At 42.8% G+C, this 19,555-nt stretch overlaps 4 protein-coding genes across 4 annotated transcripts; 3 read left to right on the top strand and 1 right to left on the bottom strand.

The window, feature by feature from the left end:
- Window positions 1-2,483: 2,483 nt before the first annotated feature.
- Window positions 2,484-5,636, top strand: ora3.1 (olfactory receptor class A related 3, tandem duplicate 1; the record flags this gene model as incomplete). The annotated part of the gene is made up of 4 exons (XM_082534496.1): window positions 2,484-2,753; window positions 2,958-3,215; window positions 4,715-4,951; window positions 5,424-5,636. 4 exons carry the CDS (start codon window positions 2,484-2,486, stop codon window positions 5,634-5,636), a joined length of 978 nt encoding a protein of 325 aa, XP_082390622.1.
- A 1,012-nt stretch (window positions 5,637-6,648) lies between these two features.
- On the bottom strand, window positions 6,649-7,702 carry ora4 (olfactory receptor class A related 4; the record flags this gene model as incomplete). Its single annotated transcript, XM_082534495.1, has 2 exons — window positions 7,596-7,702; window positions 6,649-7,509 (listed from the first exon to the last, which is right to left on the bottom strand). The coding sequence occupies exons 1-2, from the start codon at window positions 7,680-7,682 to the stop codon at window positions 6,649-6,651; spliced, it is 948 nt and encodes a 315-aa protein (XP_082390621.1). The 5' UTR covers window positions 7,683-7,702.
- Window positions 7,703-12,347: 4,645 nt separating this feature from the next.
- Window positions 12,348-13,969, top strand: fndc10 (fibronectin type III domain containing 10). The gene is made up of 2 exons (XM_082534494.1): window positions 12,348-12,429; window positions 12,519-13,969. Exons 1-2 carry the CDS (start codon window positions 12,422-12,424, stop codon window positions 13,204-13,206), a joined length of 696 nt encoding a protein of 231 aa, XP_082390620.1. The 5' UTR covers window positions 12,348-12,421; the 3' UTR covers window positions 13,207-13,969.
- Window positions 13,970-14,813: 844 nt separating this feature from the next.
- Window positions 14,814-18,884, top strand: ssu72 (SSU72 homolog, RNA polymerase II CTD phosphatase). The gene is made up of 5 exons (XM_082534499.1): window positions 14,814-15,110; window positions 15,898-16,041; window positions 18,162-18,301; window positions 18,403-18,521; window positions 18,741-18,884. The coding sequence occupies exons 1-5, from the start codon at window positions 15,031-15,033 to the stop codon at window positions 18,840-18,842; spliced, it is 585 nt and encodes a 194-aa protein (XP_082390625.1). The 5' UTR covers window positions 14,814-15,030; the 3' UTR covers window positions 18,843-18,884.
- The last annotated feature ends 671 nt before the right edge of the window (window positions 18,885-19,555 follow it).

The raw sequence follows: 19,555 nt of genomic DNA, 5'->3' as shown, positions 1-19,555 counted from the left end.
TTTTTCTTTTTTCTTGTCTTACAGTTACGCTAACTCAGTGCAACCTGTCATCTAATTTAAAAAGATGAGTATACCCCCTGCCGGGTGCTGCTAGCATTAATGACACAAATAAGAAGGAAGCCTCGCTCAGTTGGTGATAAAAATACTCCATCTATCTTTCCTTAATTGCTAATCCAATTCAGTGATATGGGGCTGGAGTCTATCTCAGCTGTCACAGGGTGAGAGGCGGGGTACATCCTTGACAGGTCGCCAATTCATTACATGATTAACACAGAGGCCGACTCATATTCACAAGTAGGCCCAATTTAGAACCACCAATTAACCTAATATGTCTGCCTTGTCTTGGACCTTAATAGAAAGCTGGTGCACGCGGAGAGAGACCATGCAGAAAGTCTTTGGCCTGGATTTGAATCAAATACATTATAACGTAACCTTATAACATAAATGGAGAAACCCTCTGTGCATTTTTGCCTAGAGTGCCAAGAAACTGTAAAATTTCTACTGGTGAACACTGCAACATGTCCTGAATAAGGAGAGAAGAATTCCGGTCTGGAGTGTGGAGCCTTCCTGCTGCTGCGGAGTCGGGGGCGGTCTGCCTCCCCCCACCGCAGGGAAAAGGGAAACACCACCTGGGTCTGAGTGCAGTTCCCCCCTCCAGGGGCGAGGGCACCTAGACCCGGTTTGTAGAGTACGCTTGGGGAGTGTGATCGTGTGTACAACGTCTCTTTATGTCTGTCTCCACGTTGGTTGAGTGTGGAGTAAGTGCATATGAGAGCATGAGGGTGGGAATGGATGTTTGTATCTGTGTGTGCCTGTATGTCTGTGTCTATATGTCAGGTTGGGTGTCAGGCGCCACCTCTCTGGGGACATCTCAGGCCCTCCAAGGTTTGGAGGCCTATCTCCCCCTACCACCACTTCCCCTGCCAGTGGCGGACCCCCTCAGACATCGGTGCGTTGGTGGTTCTTTGTGTCCGGGGATGGGCGTCCAGGTACACACCGGCTCACTCCTTGGCGGCCGCTTATCGGGGCCTGGAGCCTGGGGCTCGCTCGGGCCACTTCGGAGGTGGGGTGCCCCCGGCCTCTCGGCCTGGGGCTCGGTCACTCAGGCGCAGCTGGCTGCCGGCGGAGCTCACGGGCGCGTCACTGCAACTCCCCCTGGCTTCTGCTCCGCGGCTGCTGAGTGAGCCCTCATCTGGGACTCTCCTCAGCTCTTTCCGGGACAGTGGCGCAGCTGCCCCTCTGTTGGTCTTCCTTGGTCTCTTGTGTTCTGGGGGCCTCTGGATGTCTGGAGTTTTGATCTCCTCCACACCTGCTTCACGCCCTGGAGAACGGGGCTGTGGCCCCCCCACACCTTCTAGCAGATTATTACATGAAGGAACCTTTTAAAAAAACAAAAAACAAGCGCGTCCATGCTCACAGGTGTACACACGGGTGATCACACCCACAAACTACACCCTTTTTGGCTCCTACCTCAAAGCACACTGTGTTCTGTTGATCTTATGTGCTGCACAATAATGTTTAACATTTAGTATTTACTGTCATATTCCCATATATCATTGTGATGTTGTTTATTCTATTACTCTTGTTCTCTTCTGCTTGTTCTCTTTTTTCTTTCTCAGCAGGTGATCCAGGTGATCGATATATGCATTTTTTTTTCTCTGCCCGTTCTGTTGGTTTTTGTCTTTTGCCCTTCTCCCCCGTCCCTCTTCTCAGCTGTTTCTCTTTCCCTCTTTCTTTCTCCCCTTCTTTCCCCCAGTCAAGTCTGTCCCGTATTCAGTAAGTGAAAATAAAATAAACAATAAAAGGTGAATCAAATGGACCATTACGGCAAGGCTGGGATGGTCAGTTTGGTAAAGTAAATCCGTTGGGCATCTTTCTTTGCCTTTAGACAACAATTCTGAGGGCAAAAGAGCCAAACGGGACAGGCCAAAAAAAAAAAAAAAAAAAGGAGAGAAGAATTCCCACTAAGTTACTTATTCTAACAAAGGTGCAAAGTATTGATTTTCTTTAGGAATATCTGTTAGTAGGTTTCATGACCACACGCTAAACAGCCTTCACTTCCCTTAGGATGATGGTAGCAAACTTGCAAGGGAAGCATGTTTATGCAAGGAAGTAGATTAATCTCCTGTGTTTCATTAATATACACCTCATGCTCTCCGAGGACTCGAGTATCGTGGATGCTTTGTAATGTTCTGTGGCCTGAACAGTGGTTGTGTTACAAGAGCACAGCTCCAATGATACAGGCAAGATCATTTTATTCCAGTAAGTCCATGGAGGAGTAACGCAGGTGATTCCATCTTCAAACTGAAAAAATCAACCAAAAGGCCAGTTAACTACAGTCCAGCGTCTTACTAGCTTGTTCGAGGATAATAACTAATATATCTTCACTTGATATTCATTCAAATCAACGATGAAAATTTCTTCAGAACTTTTCGTGAGCTGTTAAAACTCCTTTACAGCTTGGTCTATTTATTTGTGGAACAATGAGCAGCCTCTCGGACCAAAGAAAAGATCTTGCAGGGATGAGAATGCATATCTTTGTTTCCCCTGCACAAACTGCCTTTTACATTATCCTGGTGATAATGGGAATTCTGGGCAATACCACTGTGATTCTGGTCATTGGTAAGAGCATAATCTTGGAGCATAACTGGGGACGTAACTCGGACATCATCATCATTAACATGGCAATGTCTAACTTGCTGGTATCACTACTGAGGAACACACTCCTTATCATCTCAGAGTTTGGACTGCAGGTATTGTCATTGTCCATAATTCACTCTTCACTCATTTCATAGTCTTTCTTTTTTTTTTCAATACTCTATGTTGGTTGTGTTTCACCGAATGATGTGTTTTACACAGAAAACATGCATGAAAGATCAAATTAACCAAGTTAAATCTAGATTTAACTTGTGAGCCCCTTGCGCTTACACCTTTAAGCCCCTCTTATGTTGTTACAGATATATACAGCCAAAGGGTTTTGTCAGTTGCTAATGGGAATGTCGGTGTGGCTGCGGTCAGTCAATGCGTGGTCAACACTTTTCCTCAGTGCGTTCCACCTCCAGACGTTGAAGCGTGTGGCTCCTGGTGCTACAAATGGGCCCCGGGGTGCTCCTAAGACCCTCCTGATGTGCCTGGGCCTCATCTGGATTGGTAACCTTATTTACTCGATTCCAGCTCATATATTTTCCTCTAATGGGAACAAGAACACTACAGAGGTGAGAGGGGCACTGCCAAGGACCTTCCAAGTAGTCTATTTCTTTTTATTTGTCATCATGAATAGTAATTTTTCAAATTATTTTATCAATCAATGTTTTCCCTGTCGTTATTCTATCACATAAAGTGACACGTATAACAATGACTGTCTGAAACATTACATTACACAATTAGTAAAAAATACTTAGCTTGTATTCAAAACTAATGCAATAGTTTTGTATGTACTGATGATACTCATATGGTTATCAAATCTTTGACACTGTATTTATCATTTAATTACAAAAAAAAGAATGAATAAATGCATTTCACATTTTAACAGTCATATAGATCTTTACATAGACACAGATCTGCCATTTTAGTAGGTACATCTGTTTAACTTGTCATTAACAAATATCTAATAGGCAACTTCAATCATTTTGGCATTGACATGAGGTCCAGATGACCTCTGAAGTTTAAACTAAGCATCAGCATGGGGATGATTGTTGTGTGGGCTCCTCTGAGTATTTCAGAAACTGCTTATCTGCTGGGCCTTTCCTTCAAAACCAAGTCTAGAATTAACAGAGGAAAATACCGAGTGAGCGGCAATTCTCTCTGTAAAAAGGACTTTTTTTGATAACCACTTGTTAAACCTGAGATATGCAGAAGAGAATTTTGGGCAACACGTCAAACCTTGAAGCCAATGAGCTACAGCAGCAGAACACTGACAACACTGTCAGCAGCAACTGGAAACTGAGGGTACAGTCAACGCTGGCTCATCAAAATTGGACAATACGTGATTGGAAAAATGTTGACTGATCTGATGAATTTTGACTTCTGCTGCAGAATTCAGATGACAGGGTCAGAAGTTAGTTCAAATAACATGTAAAAATGGATCCACCCTGTTTTGTATCCATGGGTCAGGCTGATGGTGGTGTAACTGAGTGAGGGATAATTTCTTGGCACATCCTTGGCATTGTAGCATCTTTAAATGCCACATGTGCAGCTGACAAATCTGCAGCAACTGTGTGATGTTACCATCTCAATGTGGACCACAGTCTCTGAGTGACTTCTAATAAGGTGTACCTAGTATAGTGTATGTGTTGTTCTTCCAACCCCTCTGATTTCATCAGGGCCATAATAATAATTACATATTTTAAAAGAGACAAGAACCAAAATGAGGTCATCTAAAACATTATCAGCAACCATAATCATCATTAAACTCAGACTAGACCATTTGGTATTATTTTAACTACTACAGTAATTCTAGTATTACTGTGTATTGCAGTACTGCATATGTTTTGTCCCATTGGTTTTGCCATAAGCATTTGCTTGATTTACTTTTTCTCTATTTTGTTTCTCTCAACTCTATTTTAAAAAATTAAGAATGTATTACGAGTTCACAGATTCTTGGCTTATCGGCTTTGAGTGCCAAAATCTATCAATGATCTAGAAAAATAATAATCTCTCTGACTTGCTGGCTGAGCACATGACCCACCCTCTGCTCTCCCTGCTCTTTCCTCAGACATTGATGCTGGTGAGCAGCACAACACGCCCTCTGCTGGGCTGTGTGTGGAACTTTCCCTCCACCATTGGCCTGGCCTACGCCACCACATCTTTGGTGATACATGAAATGATTCCTTTAATCTTGATGGCCATTACAAACCTAACCTCGCTTTACACCCTCTACACCCATGGTCGGAATCCACAGAAAGACGCACCGGTATTAAAGCGGGTGCCAGCCGAGAAACGAGCAGCCAAGGTGAGGAAGAAGGGGGCACTGGAGGTAGATGAAGGAGTCAGCGAGCTGTGTAAATTAATTTTTAAATGTAATAAGTTGCTTTTAAAAAATGTAAATGCATTGCCTCAAAGAAAAGGACATCAGCTCAAGAAGGGACAGCTGCACATTCACACTGTCATCAAACGCATCCTCCCAATGTGCTGGTTTGTTTCAGGTGCAAATTCTCTCATATCTCCCTGTGACATATGAGTGCCACTGCAGCCCTGCCTCCTGTTTCAATCGCTCCAGCAACCACTTGCAGTCTCTTCTGAGTCATCACTCTTTGTTTCAGTTTGCTGTATTTGCATAGAGTGATGAGCTCAGCTGTAAATCAGTCTTTTTAGATATGAGCTATGTGACTGGATGTGTTTAAGAGTAAATCACTACAGCAAATTCAGCAAAGTCTTGAACTCTGAAAGGGCTTTCTTTTTAATTGTGTGCTTTTTTTTCCCAGGTGATTCTCACCCTCATACTACTCTTCATCCTCTCATGGGGGACCAGTGTTATCTCTGTCAACTACTTCAACTACAACCGTGGCTCCTCAGCCAATTATCTGATGGTCATTGCTCGTTTTGCCAACATCATCTTCATTGCCTTGTCACCTGTCATTCTGGCGGTCGGCCACCGGCAGCTTCGTTCTTGTATCAAGTCCACACTCGTGCACTGATGGTACTCTGCAAAAGCTCTGGAGATGCACCTAATATGCCATCACTAATCATGATCTATTGTTTTTTTATTTTTTTATTTTTTTTTGTATTCATTATAGACAAAAGGGTCCAAAGGAAAGAAAAAAAGTACCACGGCAGTGGCTGAAGCATTTTGTTTTTGGTTCAGTATAACATCATTAATTACCATTATGGCTTCTGGTGATGTTTTTTGTCTCACTAATTTTAAATGAGTGGGAAAACACAAGGCTAACCTTCAGAAACGTATGTTTGTAGCCAAGAAGAGGTTTCCAAAGAACAGTTTTGGTGTATTTTTGATTGAGGATGTTTCTATGTTGTAATATGTTGCGCTTCAGTTCATGAAAATTTGGTCAATGTCAAGGTGACACCAAATGTGAAATTGAAAATTAATATTGCCCCAAAACAATATCCTAGACCTTGAGGGACATGAGTATCTAGGTTGGCAGTCGACCTCAACCTTCATTGTTAGCACCTGAGATAAAAGATGACCTTAAAAAATGATTAAAAAACCATATTGAGTAATAGTTTAAATAGAAAGGTCTTGAAGAGAGCTGTACAACATTCTTTTTATTTATTTAATGTCACAAAGACGCTAGAAAGTTTTGCAAAATCCCACACCGCATGAATATATGTGAAAATCCCAAATTTAACCGTTTATAGGAGCCAAAGATTTCATTCGACTCTGCTCCAAACATATGAGTAAAGACAATAAAATAAAGACACCATTTTAGTATGTAATGCTTTAAGGTCATGAGTCAAAGGTCACACCTCAATGTGTTGTAATAAAAACATAATAAAACATGAGAGTTTTAGTATAGTCCTTGCTCTTCTCTGAGTGCTCTTGTTCAGAATTTATTTTTATATAATCTTCTCTTGCACTTTTATGACCTTCATCTCTCTTTGAACAACAAAAACTGTTTTTTTCTTTCCTGTAGCCGTTGGGGATTTAGTCTGCTTTTCGGCACCCTTACTGTGACATTTAAGAATTGTAGCTCACCCTAGCATCATACTCATGATTTTTCTCCTCAGTTTTCCATGTCCCAGGGCCACCACCAAGGGGCTGAATCCCACAAACAGTGAAGAAGAAAAATGGGAAACAGTCAGCAGCCCTTCAGCATGGTGCCCCCTGTTGTGGTTGTAGTACGTTACTGCAGCAACCTGTAGCACCCAGCAGACAACAAACAGCAACACCAGAGACATGATTACTTGAGCTGCCTTACGTTCGCTAGACAGATGTTTGTCGAGTTCGGTGTGGGTCCCTCCTGAGGCAACAGCTCGGATGTGCTTGGCCAAAGCGTGCAGTGTGGCAACATTGGTGCAAACCATCAGCACCAGCGGCAACACCTCGTTCACTGCCAGCGAAGTAGAGGCGAAGACCGTGCCTTGTTCTTCTGATGGAAACTCCCAGACGCAGCCTAGCAGAGGCCTGGTGGTGGAACTGATCACCATCAGCTCCACTGTGGCATTGCCTTTAACATGAGCGCTGTATACCAGTGCAGGGACAGAGAAAGCCAGGTTCGCCCCCCACACCACCCCCAGGACAACCCAGAGCCGCCGCCTCTCCCTCTGGACAGTAAGAGGTCCAAAGGCCACATTTTGGCGTCTCAGTGTGGTGCACTGAAAAGCACTCAGCGTCAGGGTCACCCAACATCCCACGGCTCGCCACCACACCCACAGCAGCATGAAGACTCTGCACCATCCGGAGGACAAATACAGATCCAAGCCCAGGTCTGACACAAAAATAGGCACTGTGCGGAAAAGTGAGCTCAGCAGGTTTGCTAGGGACAGGTGCACCAGAATAAGGTCCGAAGGAGGGAGTCTCCGAGGTGGAGTCTTAGTGACTGACTGAAACACCTGATAGCAAAACGAGACAGACTGAGAACAACTCAAACCAAAACATTCAGCCCACTTCACACTCCAAATACTGTGTGCTTTCTCACCACATAGATGACCAGGATGTTTCCCAAAATACCAGAAAACACCAAGACCCCAAACAAAATCGCTTCTACAGTGAGGACCTTTGACATGGTATCATCCTCTGCATGGCGACGTACTTCTCCTTCTCTTTATAACAAAAGGCTGGTATGTGAGCTTGAAGAGCTCTACTCCTCACAGTTCTCATTGTGTTTTATACATGCGCACACTGATAAACAAACACATTCATCACACATAAACAAATGTTGCTGATCAGTCTCAAGGTCAATTTAATCTGACCATTAGACGCTGCGAGAGCACGAAGGTACGCATTTTCCAGCTATCCATGCGTCACAGAGCAGTTCAACATGCTGCCCATCAACACACGAACACCTGCAAGTCACTACTCATACTAACCACAGCACATAACTCTGCAATGGATTAGCAATCTGACCTGGGTATTATTTGTTTGTTTTTATTGTCTCATGATAAGCTTAGCTAAAGGGCAATAAAGTAACAGGTGACCAAATGCACCAGAAAGAAAACGTTCAAGTGATTCAGCACTTAAAATCTTTTAGTCAGCCATTCACACTCACTCCCTTGGTGTTAATTATTTACCGGTTAATCTCTTGAGAAAACTCAATTACTCTTAGCTAAGCACATCTTAGTTAAATGTACACTGAGAACCGAACATCATCATTATGAATCAGCAGTGGAATTTTTTTCCGCTTTGTTTTCTGTTTTTTATCATCAGGAGAGTTTCCATAAGAGAACCCATGAATCTCCAAAATACTAATGTATTTGTTTTGTTTTGTATTTACACTGCATATTGCTGTAGACTACACAAAGTTCTTTTTGGGGCGGGGGGGGCTTGTATTATGTGGAGGTCAGATGTTCGTAACCAAAAGGTTGTTCATCAAACTCCCAGAACCAGTCTCAACAACAGCAAACATTACGACTCTCACAGAAGAAGGACTGCATCAGAGTGTAGCCGTGCATCAATAGAGTCCAAACTCACAAGCGGATATAACAACATGTTATGAGCACATGCAAAGTGCATTAATGGGATTTTGAACCACATTTAATCAGCAGCAGTGACTTTGCTTTGAAGAACCTGTTAATACTCATGTTTCGAACATCAATACAAGATGTGTCATGAGTGTCATGTCATCAGTCTCGGTGTAAACTCGTCAGTTTACAGACATGCAAAGTGCTTAAATATTAAATATCCCAGCTTTATGTCATCTAATGCTGAGCAAAGTGTATGCCTTCCTGCTCTTTCATATGACAAAAACTGCGACCAGCAACAGTAAATTATATACTACAAAGTATATAATTACAGTACAAATACTGAATGATAAGATTGCTGGACTGTGGCTTTATAACCCGAGTACACCGCGGACCAAACAAATTTTAGCTGTAGGCTATTTAATACAAACGTGGATGCAATCAAAAGCACTCTTATGTTAGCTTAAGTTGGCACGCTGTGTAAAACGTAAATAGAAACAGAATGTAATGATTTGCACATCTCATTAACCTACACTTTATCTATAATAGAACACAGAAAACATATAAATATGTAAACTTTGACATTTTACTAGTGTGTGACAATTTTCAGCTTACTTGAATTTGATGCCCTAATTGGGATGGGGGGGAAAATGCGTTACTAAAAAGAAACAGCTGGAGGATCAGTCTGCATCTAACTACTCTTGAGCCGCTCCCTTATCACAAAGTGTTTTACACTGGATGTCCTTCCTGACTCAAGCCAAAAGGGAATTATATCTCTGACTGGAACCAGGTCAGCAACCTTTTGCTTGCCTAACAACTACGTAAAGGACTATGGAGCCACACTGCAACTAATTAGGTTACTTAGCAACAGGTCATTAATGTCATTTGGCATAAAAAGAGTCTTTGAGAGGCAGATTTTGTAGTAAAGATGGGCAGAGGTTTAAGCCAAATGTTTGTGGAAGAATTTAGAAATAATGTTCCTTAATGTGAGGAACATTATTTCCTCACATTAAGGAGGAAATAATGTGAAGACTTTGAATATCTCGTCATGTGCAGAGCGTAATATCATCGACGGATTCAGAAAATTGGGAGAAATCTCTGTGTGCAAGGAACAAGGCTGAAAATCAATATTGGATGCCCGTGATTTTCAGGCCCTCAGGCAGCACTGCATTACAAACTGTGATGATTCTGTCATGAATCACTGCATGGGCTCAGGAGCATGTTGAGAAATCCACAAATCTGGGTTAAAACTCTATCATTGTATCATCTGGCCTAAAAAACAAAAGGAGTGAGAGCTTTGGGCTTGTTATCAAGAGTCAGTTCAAAATCCTGCAGTGATAGTCTGGATGTGGATTAGTGCCAGAGGAAATGGCATTAATGCACATCAGGAAAAGCACCATCAGTGCTGAAAGGTACATACAGGTTTGGAGCAACATATGCATCCAGACAGCATCTTCTGTCTGGATGGGAGACAGCATGGCTTCATAGTAAAAGTGTCAGAGTGCTGATGGGCCTGCCTGCAGTCCAGACCTTTCACCAGCTGAAAACATCTGGCTCATTTTGAACCAAATATATGCAATTATGCACCCCTAATATATATTAGAGGTGCACATATCCATATTGAACCGTTCGATACAGTGCTTTCGGTTCGGTGTGCATATGTATCGAACAATACAAAATGTTTTATTTATTTTATCAACTTTTCTTCTGACGATGCTGTCTGTGTTGAGCGCTCAGTGGATCTGCGTTCGACTACTCCGCCTAGGCTGCACTGTCGAGTGCAGATCGACTGAGCATAGCGCAAGCTAGCAAGACAGAAGCTAAGCTCGTTGCAACATGGCAACTTCCTCAACGCTACCCGAAATTGAACCTCCCCCACCCTCATTCAGATCTGGCGTTTGGAACTATCTTGGTTTTCATGTGAAGCATGACCCTGATGGTAAGCACGTCGTGGACAAAAGTAAAACAGTATGTCAGATGTGCCAGGCAATGCTCAACTGGTGGGAACCAGAGGCGGAGGCAGGCATTTGATACACCTGGGGCTTAGCCCTAAAGGGTAGTACGCATGTGGGGGGGCTTTAGAAATGACTCAAAGATTAATAGCCTCTGTTTTGAGTTTTGTTCAAAAAAGAATGACTTCATATAACGTTAACGGTGATTTGCGGCGTTATGGCGTTAAAGTCATTTTAACAACAGTAACGCTGACAGAACTAGTGGGAACACAACGAATATGACTGCACATTTACGCCGACATCATCCTAGTTCAAAGACAAGTGGAAGCAGACAAAAACAACAAGCACACATGCTACAAACTTTACCCGAGTCATTTAGACAGCCGTTAGCACATGATTCTCCTTATGGGCACCTGATATGTTTAATATGCTGCTGAGAATATAGCCCAGAAGAAGCGTATAGTATAGCTTTTATTTTGGAAAGAGCCATTTCGCTGTAATAAACTCTCTTTTCCAAAGATGAGTGATTTCTCGATCAGATAGATTTATTTATTTTTTAATAATTTTGTTGTTTTAGCAACATTACATTTAAAAATGTTGCACCCCTAATATATATATATATATATATGAGAAAGAAGAGCCAGGACTGCTGAGCAGCTTGACTTCTGCATCAGACAAGAATGGGACAATGTTCCTCTCCCAAAACTCGAACAGCTGGTCCCCTCAGTTCCCAGATGTTCCCAGGCTGTTGTTAACAGAGGCAGAGGAGCGGATGTAAACAGTGATAAACGTGGCTTTGTTCTGCTTTTTTGATATGTGTTACTACCATCAAATAAAAAGATGAGCTGATATTTTTTTCTTAAAGGTGTACATACTTTCATTTCAAATATATGCTTTCTTTATTCTGTTGTGGAAAAAATATGGGTTTGGGAGGTTTGCAAATCTTTCCGTTTTTATTTAATTTTACACAGGGTCACAACACTCTGGCTTTGAACTCAGTTTGACTTCATCTCAGACAATCTGACCATTTTCCAGGCTGAAGCCATGAAAAGAGCATCGATGCTGTAACGTTGTAACTGGGCACATTTTCTTCCAGCGACCCGACCATAAGTCATAAAGGATACACTCAGCGCAGGTGGGCAGACTTCAATCCCTCCATCAGTGCTGTTTTCGGGAGTCCGCACAGGTGACTTGACAGCTACCTGAAGCGCTGTGTGGGCTGATGACTCACAAACCGAGCACTGATGACAAGAAATATTTTGTGCACGCACCCACGCTGCCCAGCACTCCGCGGGGCGCGCTCCTGCACGTGCACTCTAACACAGCAGGCATCAAAGCCATTTACGTCAAGCCAGACGGGAAGAAGAAATCCAATCTGATGGCACGAGCCTGCTCCTCCGGTCCACTCCAACTGTCCGGGAGCAGCGAGCTGCACTGAGGCCACTTTTATCGCCGTTTCTGGTGCATTAACTTCATCCTGCAAGGTCACCCTCGGATCTCTCACCAACTGCACGGGGCGCATGACTCAATGTTATTTCTGTCGCCCATGGATCCCGTTTCACGCGGATTTTCTTCGCGTGCACTGAATTGGATCGCATCTTATGGCAGACATTTCAGCCATCGCCCATCTGATCCACTGTGAGAGGAAATAACTCGACGAGAGCTCGGTGAGATGACAAACCCGCAGCGACCATCCCTGCTCGCCTTATCGGCACTGCTGCTCTGCACGCTACCCCAGACAGCTGGCTCTCATCAGCTCAATAGCTCATCATTATCATCATCATCATTATCGACGCCCTCATCAGAGGTGAGAGACAGAAATAATGTGACCCAAAATTGGCTGAAACAGACTAACGTGACTCCCAGCGATCAGAGCAGGCCACCATCAAAGCATGAAGAGGTAACAGGCCACGTGAAGAGCTCCTTGTTCAACACAAGTCGAGGCAATAGTAATAATAATAATAATAATAATACTGTGATATCTGACAGCCCTGGCAGGGCACCGAGATGGAGCCCAGAGGACGTGCCATCGCCGGTGTGCGCCTACAGAGTGATCGAGGGAGGCATTGGGGGGCAGCTGTGCTTTCGGCAAACTCTGTTTGGGTACAAGTGCTCTAAGGGAGAATGCAGGAGTGCGGTGTCTTTCGGGAGGCTGGTGGCAAATATTCTCAACAACGGCAGCGTACTGTTACAGTGGACCCACGAGTCCGAATCCACAAAGACTAAAGAGGCCAGCAGTCCTGGGACGAATGCGACAGAGGAGGAAACTCCGCGATCAGACTCTGTTTTCAGGGGTCGACGCCACAGACGCGGGGGCTACGAGGTAAGCTGCTGGTGGAATGGCAGCTACACTCAGTTTGAGTGCGCCGGTGTCCATCTTGGGTCGGGCTGCAGGGACTTTCTGCTCACCGAGCTGCACGAGAACATCCCGTACCGCATCTGTCTGCGCAACCTGGGCCGCTCCGAGCCAGCCGAGAGGCCGGAGCAGCGGGACTGCGTGGAGTTCACGCTGCCGCCGTCCGGGATGCAAGACATTGTGATCGCCATGACAACGGTGGGCGGGGCTATCTGCGTGATGTTGGTCATCATCTGCCTGCTGGTGGCGTACATCACGGAAAACATCATGAGCCCCGCGGCACAGCATACGTACTCCTACCGCGCTCACTCACATCACTGATGCACTAAAATGACCCACATGAACGCGCTCCGCGGTCATGTGTTATCTCTGTGGAGACTTGTTTCTGCCCCTGGGGGGAAAATGAACAGAGGGTTTTTTTGTAATCCATGTATCAATATTTCAAGTTATTTTCTCAATTTTGAGTCAGTTTTTGCGATAATAACCCAAAATTTTGTTTTTTCAGTGGCAAAAAGAGTTTTCTCAGCTGCTGAAACAAGTTTCCATAAATCTCGCAGTCATAGTTAATATCTATAGTAGTCCTGTTTTCCGTTTTTCCAGTATGACACACTCATCCTGTTATGACCTAACTGAAGCACAATCTACTGTGGCTCTGCTAATAACATGCCTTCTGAACCTCGCGAGGATGCACTGAACCAAAATTAGCCTACTGGTTATCTGCAGTTTGTAAATACGGCAGTTTACTGTGTCACGTTTGGTCAAGGCTGTCTGGGGATTGAATCGGGCAGCATGTCTACAGCAATACCAATAATGAAATGGCTCTGAGTACATGAGAAACAAGAGTTTTGCTAAATGGACAGTCGGTAAAAGTGTCCTTAATGGGACACCGAAAAATGAAACTTTACCAGTTAACACATTTCTCCACTCGAGTCAGTCACAACAGCACTGTTTTTGCTTTGTTTGTCATTTTCTGAAGGGCAATACAATCTGGTGTACAATCTCCAAATACTGTGCCAAACATCTTCAGTTAAACCACCTTTCTGTCCTGCTGTCAGTGAATAAAGTACTATGAGGTCATTTTTAATATTGAGAAGCTGTCCTTTTTCTTCTTCTTCTTTTTCTGTGTGTGTGTGTGTGTGTGTGTGTGTGTGTGTGTGTGTGTGTGTGTGTGTGTGTGTGTGTGTGTGTATGCGTGCACATACAAAACAAGAACCAAAAAAATTAAAAATAAAATTGACCCACAAAACATTACAATGCATGAAAACTACAGAAAAAGACAAGATGGTGATTTAAATATTACAAAAAGATTAGCTATTAAGTTTCATTCTTTCATGTGTAGACAGGCAGACAGATTTCTTTTTCAGCTATTCTATTTTAGATTTGCTGCTATGTTTGGGATTATTGTGGCTTGTTCAGATACAATTTTACAAACCTAAGTCATGACCATTTTTTCCCGGCTCCCAAGCAGCCCATACTTGTTCAGTCTTTTTCTAACTGGACATATCTGAGTTTGAAATGTAGGACTTTGATTTTGCTGGGAAGTCCACCCTGAACACTTGCGGCATTCTCCAATGTTTTCCACTTGTGAATGATTTATCCTGCTGTAGAGTGATGGCCTTAAAACAGTTTGGAAATAGCCTTGCAATGTCGTAGACAGCAGCCAAAACACAGCACTGTACGAACATATTAAATACAAAGTAAACGTTGTAAGACATGAAATGTGGAATTAATGGTCCCTGTGTTTGTATGCCCTGCTGCTAAAAGCCCGTTGACTGTGTCTGCTTACTGAAGATTTTAATGGTACGAGAGATTTTAGCCACTTCTACTGTGGCGAAAAGAGAAGGCCGAGCTCTTCCGGCATGTTTTCCTTACTGACGTTACGTGGCCTCACTGCGCTGAGAGCTGCGAAGCTCCGCCCTCAACATGACATCACTTAAAGCCGTATCCAGGGCAAGGTGCCGCTCCGCCATTTTAACTTCCTGCTTCTATAGAAGACGAGCTTGTCGCGCTGTATCTACACTCGAAAAGCGTTTTCGTTGATCCAAACAACTGGTTTTTTATTCTTTATTTCTCTCATAGAGATAAAAGTAACAGCCTCAGTTAGGTTTTGAGTTCATATCGGTTAGTTTCAGCCGGAGAGTCGCGATGCCGAGCCACCCGCTGCGTGTAGCGGTTGTGTGCTCGAGCAACCAGAACCGCAGTATGGAAGCGCACAATATCCTCAGGTAAAGATGAGACGGCTGGAAGAAGAGAGAAGGAAGGCGGCCAAAAAGTGATCGAAATCTGTGCGGCTTTCTGAGCCGTGTCGATGCGGTGACAGCCCGTCAGGCCTCGACGCTTTTTAACAATGGACTTCGAGCTCAGAGCGCCACACCGAGGCTGCAGCTCGACTAAAACTAGCTTTCTGACCGTGTTTCACAGGTTTAGGGTCGCCTAGAATGGTCTTAACTAAGATTCTGCTGTCAAACTGATTTTTAGAGAAGTCACACCAAGGCCCAAGTTGTTGGGTTGTATTCTCCCCCCACATTTTAACAAGAGCGCCCCCTGTAGGGAATCCTCCGAGAGGGAGCGTCTGGAGGTTTCACAGCGACGGCAGGCTCCGTCAGCTGCCTCATCCACCACATTTTATGGAGTTTTGTGTTGTGTCGATCAGATGTCACTACCAAAAAGCCTTTCAGCCCTCTTTAGATATATTCTTACTAACTGCACTGGATTAGAAAAACAGGCTGGGTTAAAAAGATCTGCAGACCAGGGTGACAAACTGTCACCTATTTTATTTTTTTTATATTTAATTTCCTTTTTTAAAATTAAAATGGTCAGCTGAGGTGGAAATTGGTATTTTGAGGTGTCTTGGGTTTCATAAAGTCTTATTCTAAATATGTGAGGAGGCAGTTTACAGGGCTGGGTTTACAGGTTACGTGACTGCTGTGGAAAGACTTATTTCCTTGTGCTTTCGTAATATTTTCTCAAAGTTGTTTCATAATTCACTCTCTTGTCCTTTCCTCTCTGCAGCAAACGTGGATTTGATGTGCGTTCATTTGGGACAGGGTCTCATGTGAAGCTACCCGGTCCTGCTCCGGATAAGCCAAATGTGTATGACTTCAAAACGACATATGAACAGATGTACAACGACTTGGTCCGCAAGGACAAGGAACTGTATCCCCTTCCCACACACAACATCACACACATCCTTACACTCACATATACTAGGAGCCAGATAAGTAAACGTGGGCCGTGTATCTGTCTTGATTAGATAGTTGTTTTGGACACTGGGCAGTGAAAGGAGATGAAACCACGTGCAGGGATTTAAAAAGAAAAAAAAAACATGATGGTAAAAAGGTTTGTTTTTAAATCTTTAACATGTAGGGTGTGGAGAAACGCCTTGCAATACAGCAGCGGTGCAGCAGTAAGTTTGCTTTGGTAAGAGCTAGGATTTTATTTGTTTTTATTTGAAATTGGTGTAATTTGGCTCACTGAAGTTTCCTGTTTTTGCTTGTTTCTGTTTATTTTTTAACATGTTTAGTTCAAGTAGTTTCAGTCTTTTAGTTATTGTAATATTTGTTTTAGGCAACATTTAAATAAGTTCAGAGTTGGTGTGAAAATGCAAACCCAACACTTTGAGGAGGGTTAACTCACATCCAGAGTCTCAATAAATGTGCAGCGAAGCCTCGTCAGGCAGGTTTTTACCAAACTGACAAAGACAAAACTCAGTCTGCCTGTGTATACGTTTTTTGTTTTGTTTTTTTCTTTTTTAAGTTTACTTTAGCTTTTAAGTTAATAAAACTGGTTCAGTTTTATTTTAAATTCTGTTAACTAAAAGGTTTGAGGGTGTTTTGTTTTCAGGGGGGGGGGTTTACCCCACAAACACCAGTTTTTTGTGAATTTGATGAGGCTGCTTAGCGTTACTGTGTAATGATTAATGCAATTATTGCATTTTAACAATACTTTAGAGTATTTGTACTGTTGAAGTAACACAAACTCGCCTTTTGTAGTTAGTCGTAGAGAATAAGTATTGTCTCAGTTATCAAAATTGTAAAACTTGATAAGGACAGAATATGAACTATTAGCAAAGAGGCTGAGTTTGCCCAAGTGGATGACACCCACTAACCCCAGAGGGGGGGAGGGGGGTGCATAAGGGCCATGAATCTAAGAGGTTGTTTTAAGCTGTAGGCTTGAGTGCCCCAAGGTAAGTTAAAGATTATCAGTTTCTCCTCATTAGCATGTGGGATGTTTATGCTAATGCAAGGCACTCAGACACATTAGATAATTAGTGGTGTTCAACAAAGAGTACAAGTGTGTTAGTCTTCAGTGGCTGCACTTTAACTGTGCATGCATAGGACTTTTATTTATTTATTTTTACTTTAATGATAAAGTTCACATATTTTCTATCAGTAACCAGTAATCATGGTCCTTCTATTTAAACCTTCCTTTGTTTTAGTTCAACTTTTTTATTTTCTTTCTTTCTTTTTGTTTTTTTTTTAAATGTGCTAAAAACAGAAATCTGCCTTTAATTCATCTGGTTGTAGAGGCCTGCATGTTCAAAGGTCAGGCAAGTTTTCTCTGAGGTGTCATTTACTGTTGTGCTGCTGCTGGTCCTGTATTGTAGGTGTTTTTTCCCAGCCTGCATTAAGGTAAAGTAACAAATCTGTTCTCCTAAATAAGAAAATTACCCTGTGACACATGATTAACTTAAGTCACTGTGCTTGTATTTTTTTTTCTGTATTTTCTGCTGTTTTGCATGGATATCTCACTGATGTAGTGCACAACAACTACTTTTATTTATTTATTTAGACAATCTCTTCCCATTTGTAGTGAGTGGGTTGTATAGTTTATAATCAAATTTTTTGAAAATAAAAAACAAACAATGGTGACATTGTCTGCATCAGCCTGGCAGTACCAGTGTGGCTTGTTAATATTAAAACTCTGGATTTAATGCTGTTTAAAAAAAAAAAAAAAAGTAAACAATGTTCCTGAAAATCCATCCTTTCAGCTTGTTTTCTGACCCCTCATTGGTGAATAGTCTGCACCACTAGAGGGCGATGTAGTTCATGTAACTAGACGTCACTGAAAAGTGCATCGTGCCCCCTTGTGTAGTTTGATCGAGATGCACTTTATATAGATGCTGCTTGGACCAGTGAGTTCAGTCTAATTGGGTGCACACTGAAATCCTCTCTCTGTTGCTCTGATCAGTTTTATTTTGTTTTGAGTGTTTTGTTTTGGGGGGTTTCCCCTTCTTGCCTCGTGCTGTGTATTCCTTGACCCTCCTCGCTCTTCAGATACACACAAAACGGCATCCTGCACATGCTGGACCGCAACAAGCGGATCAAATCAAAGCCAGAGCGCTTCCAGAACTGCAAGGACAAGTTTGACCTGGTCATCACCTGTGAAGAGAGAGTCTATGACCAAGTGGTGGAGGGTGAGGTTTTGTAACATTACTCGGAGTCATTCACAAACCCACCGCTTTGCTGCTTCTCCAACTGTTACCTGCCTTTACCTGGTCTTTAATGTGTTTCCTAGATTTGAATTCCAGAGAGCAGGAGACGCTGCAGCCCGTGCATGTAATCAATGTAGACATTCAGGATAACCACGAGGAAGCCACACTGGGCGCCTTCCTCATCTGTGAGCTGTGCCAATGTGTGAGTGACAGCATCTGAGAACTTCTTGACGAGGCGTTTTCTTACAATTTTATTTAATTTTTTTTAAACAAATTACTAATAAATATACACGTAAATAATGTGCAACACTGTTTCAGTTGGCACCTAAAGAAAGGTTAAACGATCTTTGTGAGTGGTGGAAATGAGGCGTGTGCGTGCACAGGTGGTGTTTTGATAGCTTTCCCTTGTGCACCCCTGCAGATCCAGCACACCGACGACATGGAGAATGAAATTGACGAGCTCCTACAAGAGTTTGAGGACAAAAGCAACAGGCCTTTCCTTCACACTGTCTGCTTCTACTAAGACTCTGCAACAATTTGCAATAAACACAGACCGAGATCAGAAGCAATCACACAGAAGTATATGGACACACATGCATCATACTCCTCAGTCATCCATGACTCAGTGCATACAGGTTGTGTGCCTACACAACCACAGACACACATAAATAGCTTTGGGTCAGGACCCAACAAATGGCTGCTGTTGGACATATTGTTGATAATGGGTTTTTCCTCTAAGCAGAGGATGGACTCGCTGCTCTTGCTCTGCCTTTCATTCCTCCAGATCAAGGTCAGGCCAAGGTTAATCCCTCCAAATATCACAGGTCCAGTCAAATCACTCAACTATGTCTCCTCAGGGAGAGCCACAACACCCACAGGCCAGATTCAACAGCTCCTCCAGTTACTTTCATTTTTGTTTGGCACAGAATGTTTTTGTTTTTTTTCTTAGATCTATGATTAATTCAAGCATATATGCCAGATTTATTTAATATTTGGGAGGGTGTACATGTGTTTACATGCTGGAGGAGAATTATTTGAAGTGTATGCTTGTTTCTGTGCGACCATGTGTTTGTAGATTTAGTTAGGATTAAGTTTTAAGTGGGTGGGCTAATTAATAATGAATAACCAAACCTAGACCTCTGAGGCTTTCATCGGGTGTGTTTCAGATATGTGTTGATATTTAAACTCGATGCTGTATTTCTGGCCACAGTATTTTGTTTTGAGTTTTTTTTTTTC

This window comes from Aulonocara stuartgranti (assembly GCF_965226115.1).
Source record: "Aulonocara stuartgranti genome assembly, chromosome: 5".
Lineage (NCBI taxonomy): Eukaryota > Metazoa > Chordata > Actinopteri > Cichliformes > Cichlidae > Aulonocara > Aulonocara stuartgranti.
Note: the sequence above shows the minus strand (reverse complement) of the source record. Positions and strands in the feature narration are given on the sequence as shown.

What these genes read in the sequence shown, in the direction of transcription:
- ssu72 (XM_082534499.1), top strand. Translation starts at nt 15,031, where the DNA reads ATGCCGAGCCACCCGCTGCGTGTAGCGGTTGTGTGCTCGAGCAACCAG. An exon ending in GAAGCGCACAATATCCTCAG is followed by an intron (nt 15,111 to 15,897) that starts GTAAAGATGAGA and finishes TCCTCTCTGCAG; the next exon opens with CAAACGTGGATTTGATGTGC. An exon ending in CTATGACCAAGTGGTGGAGG is followed by an intron (nt 18,302 to 18,402) that starts GTGAGGTTTTGT and finishes TGTGTTTCCTAG; the next exon opens with ATTTGAATTCCAGAGAGCAG.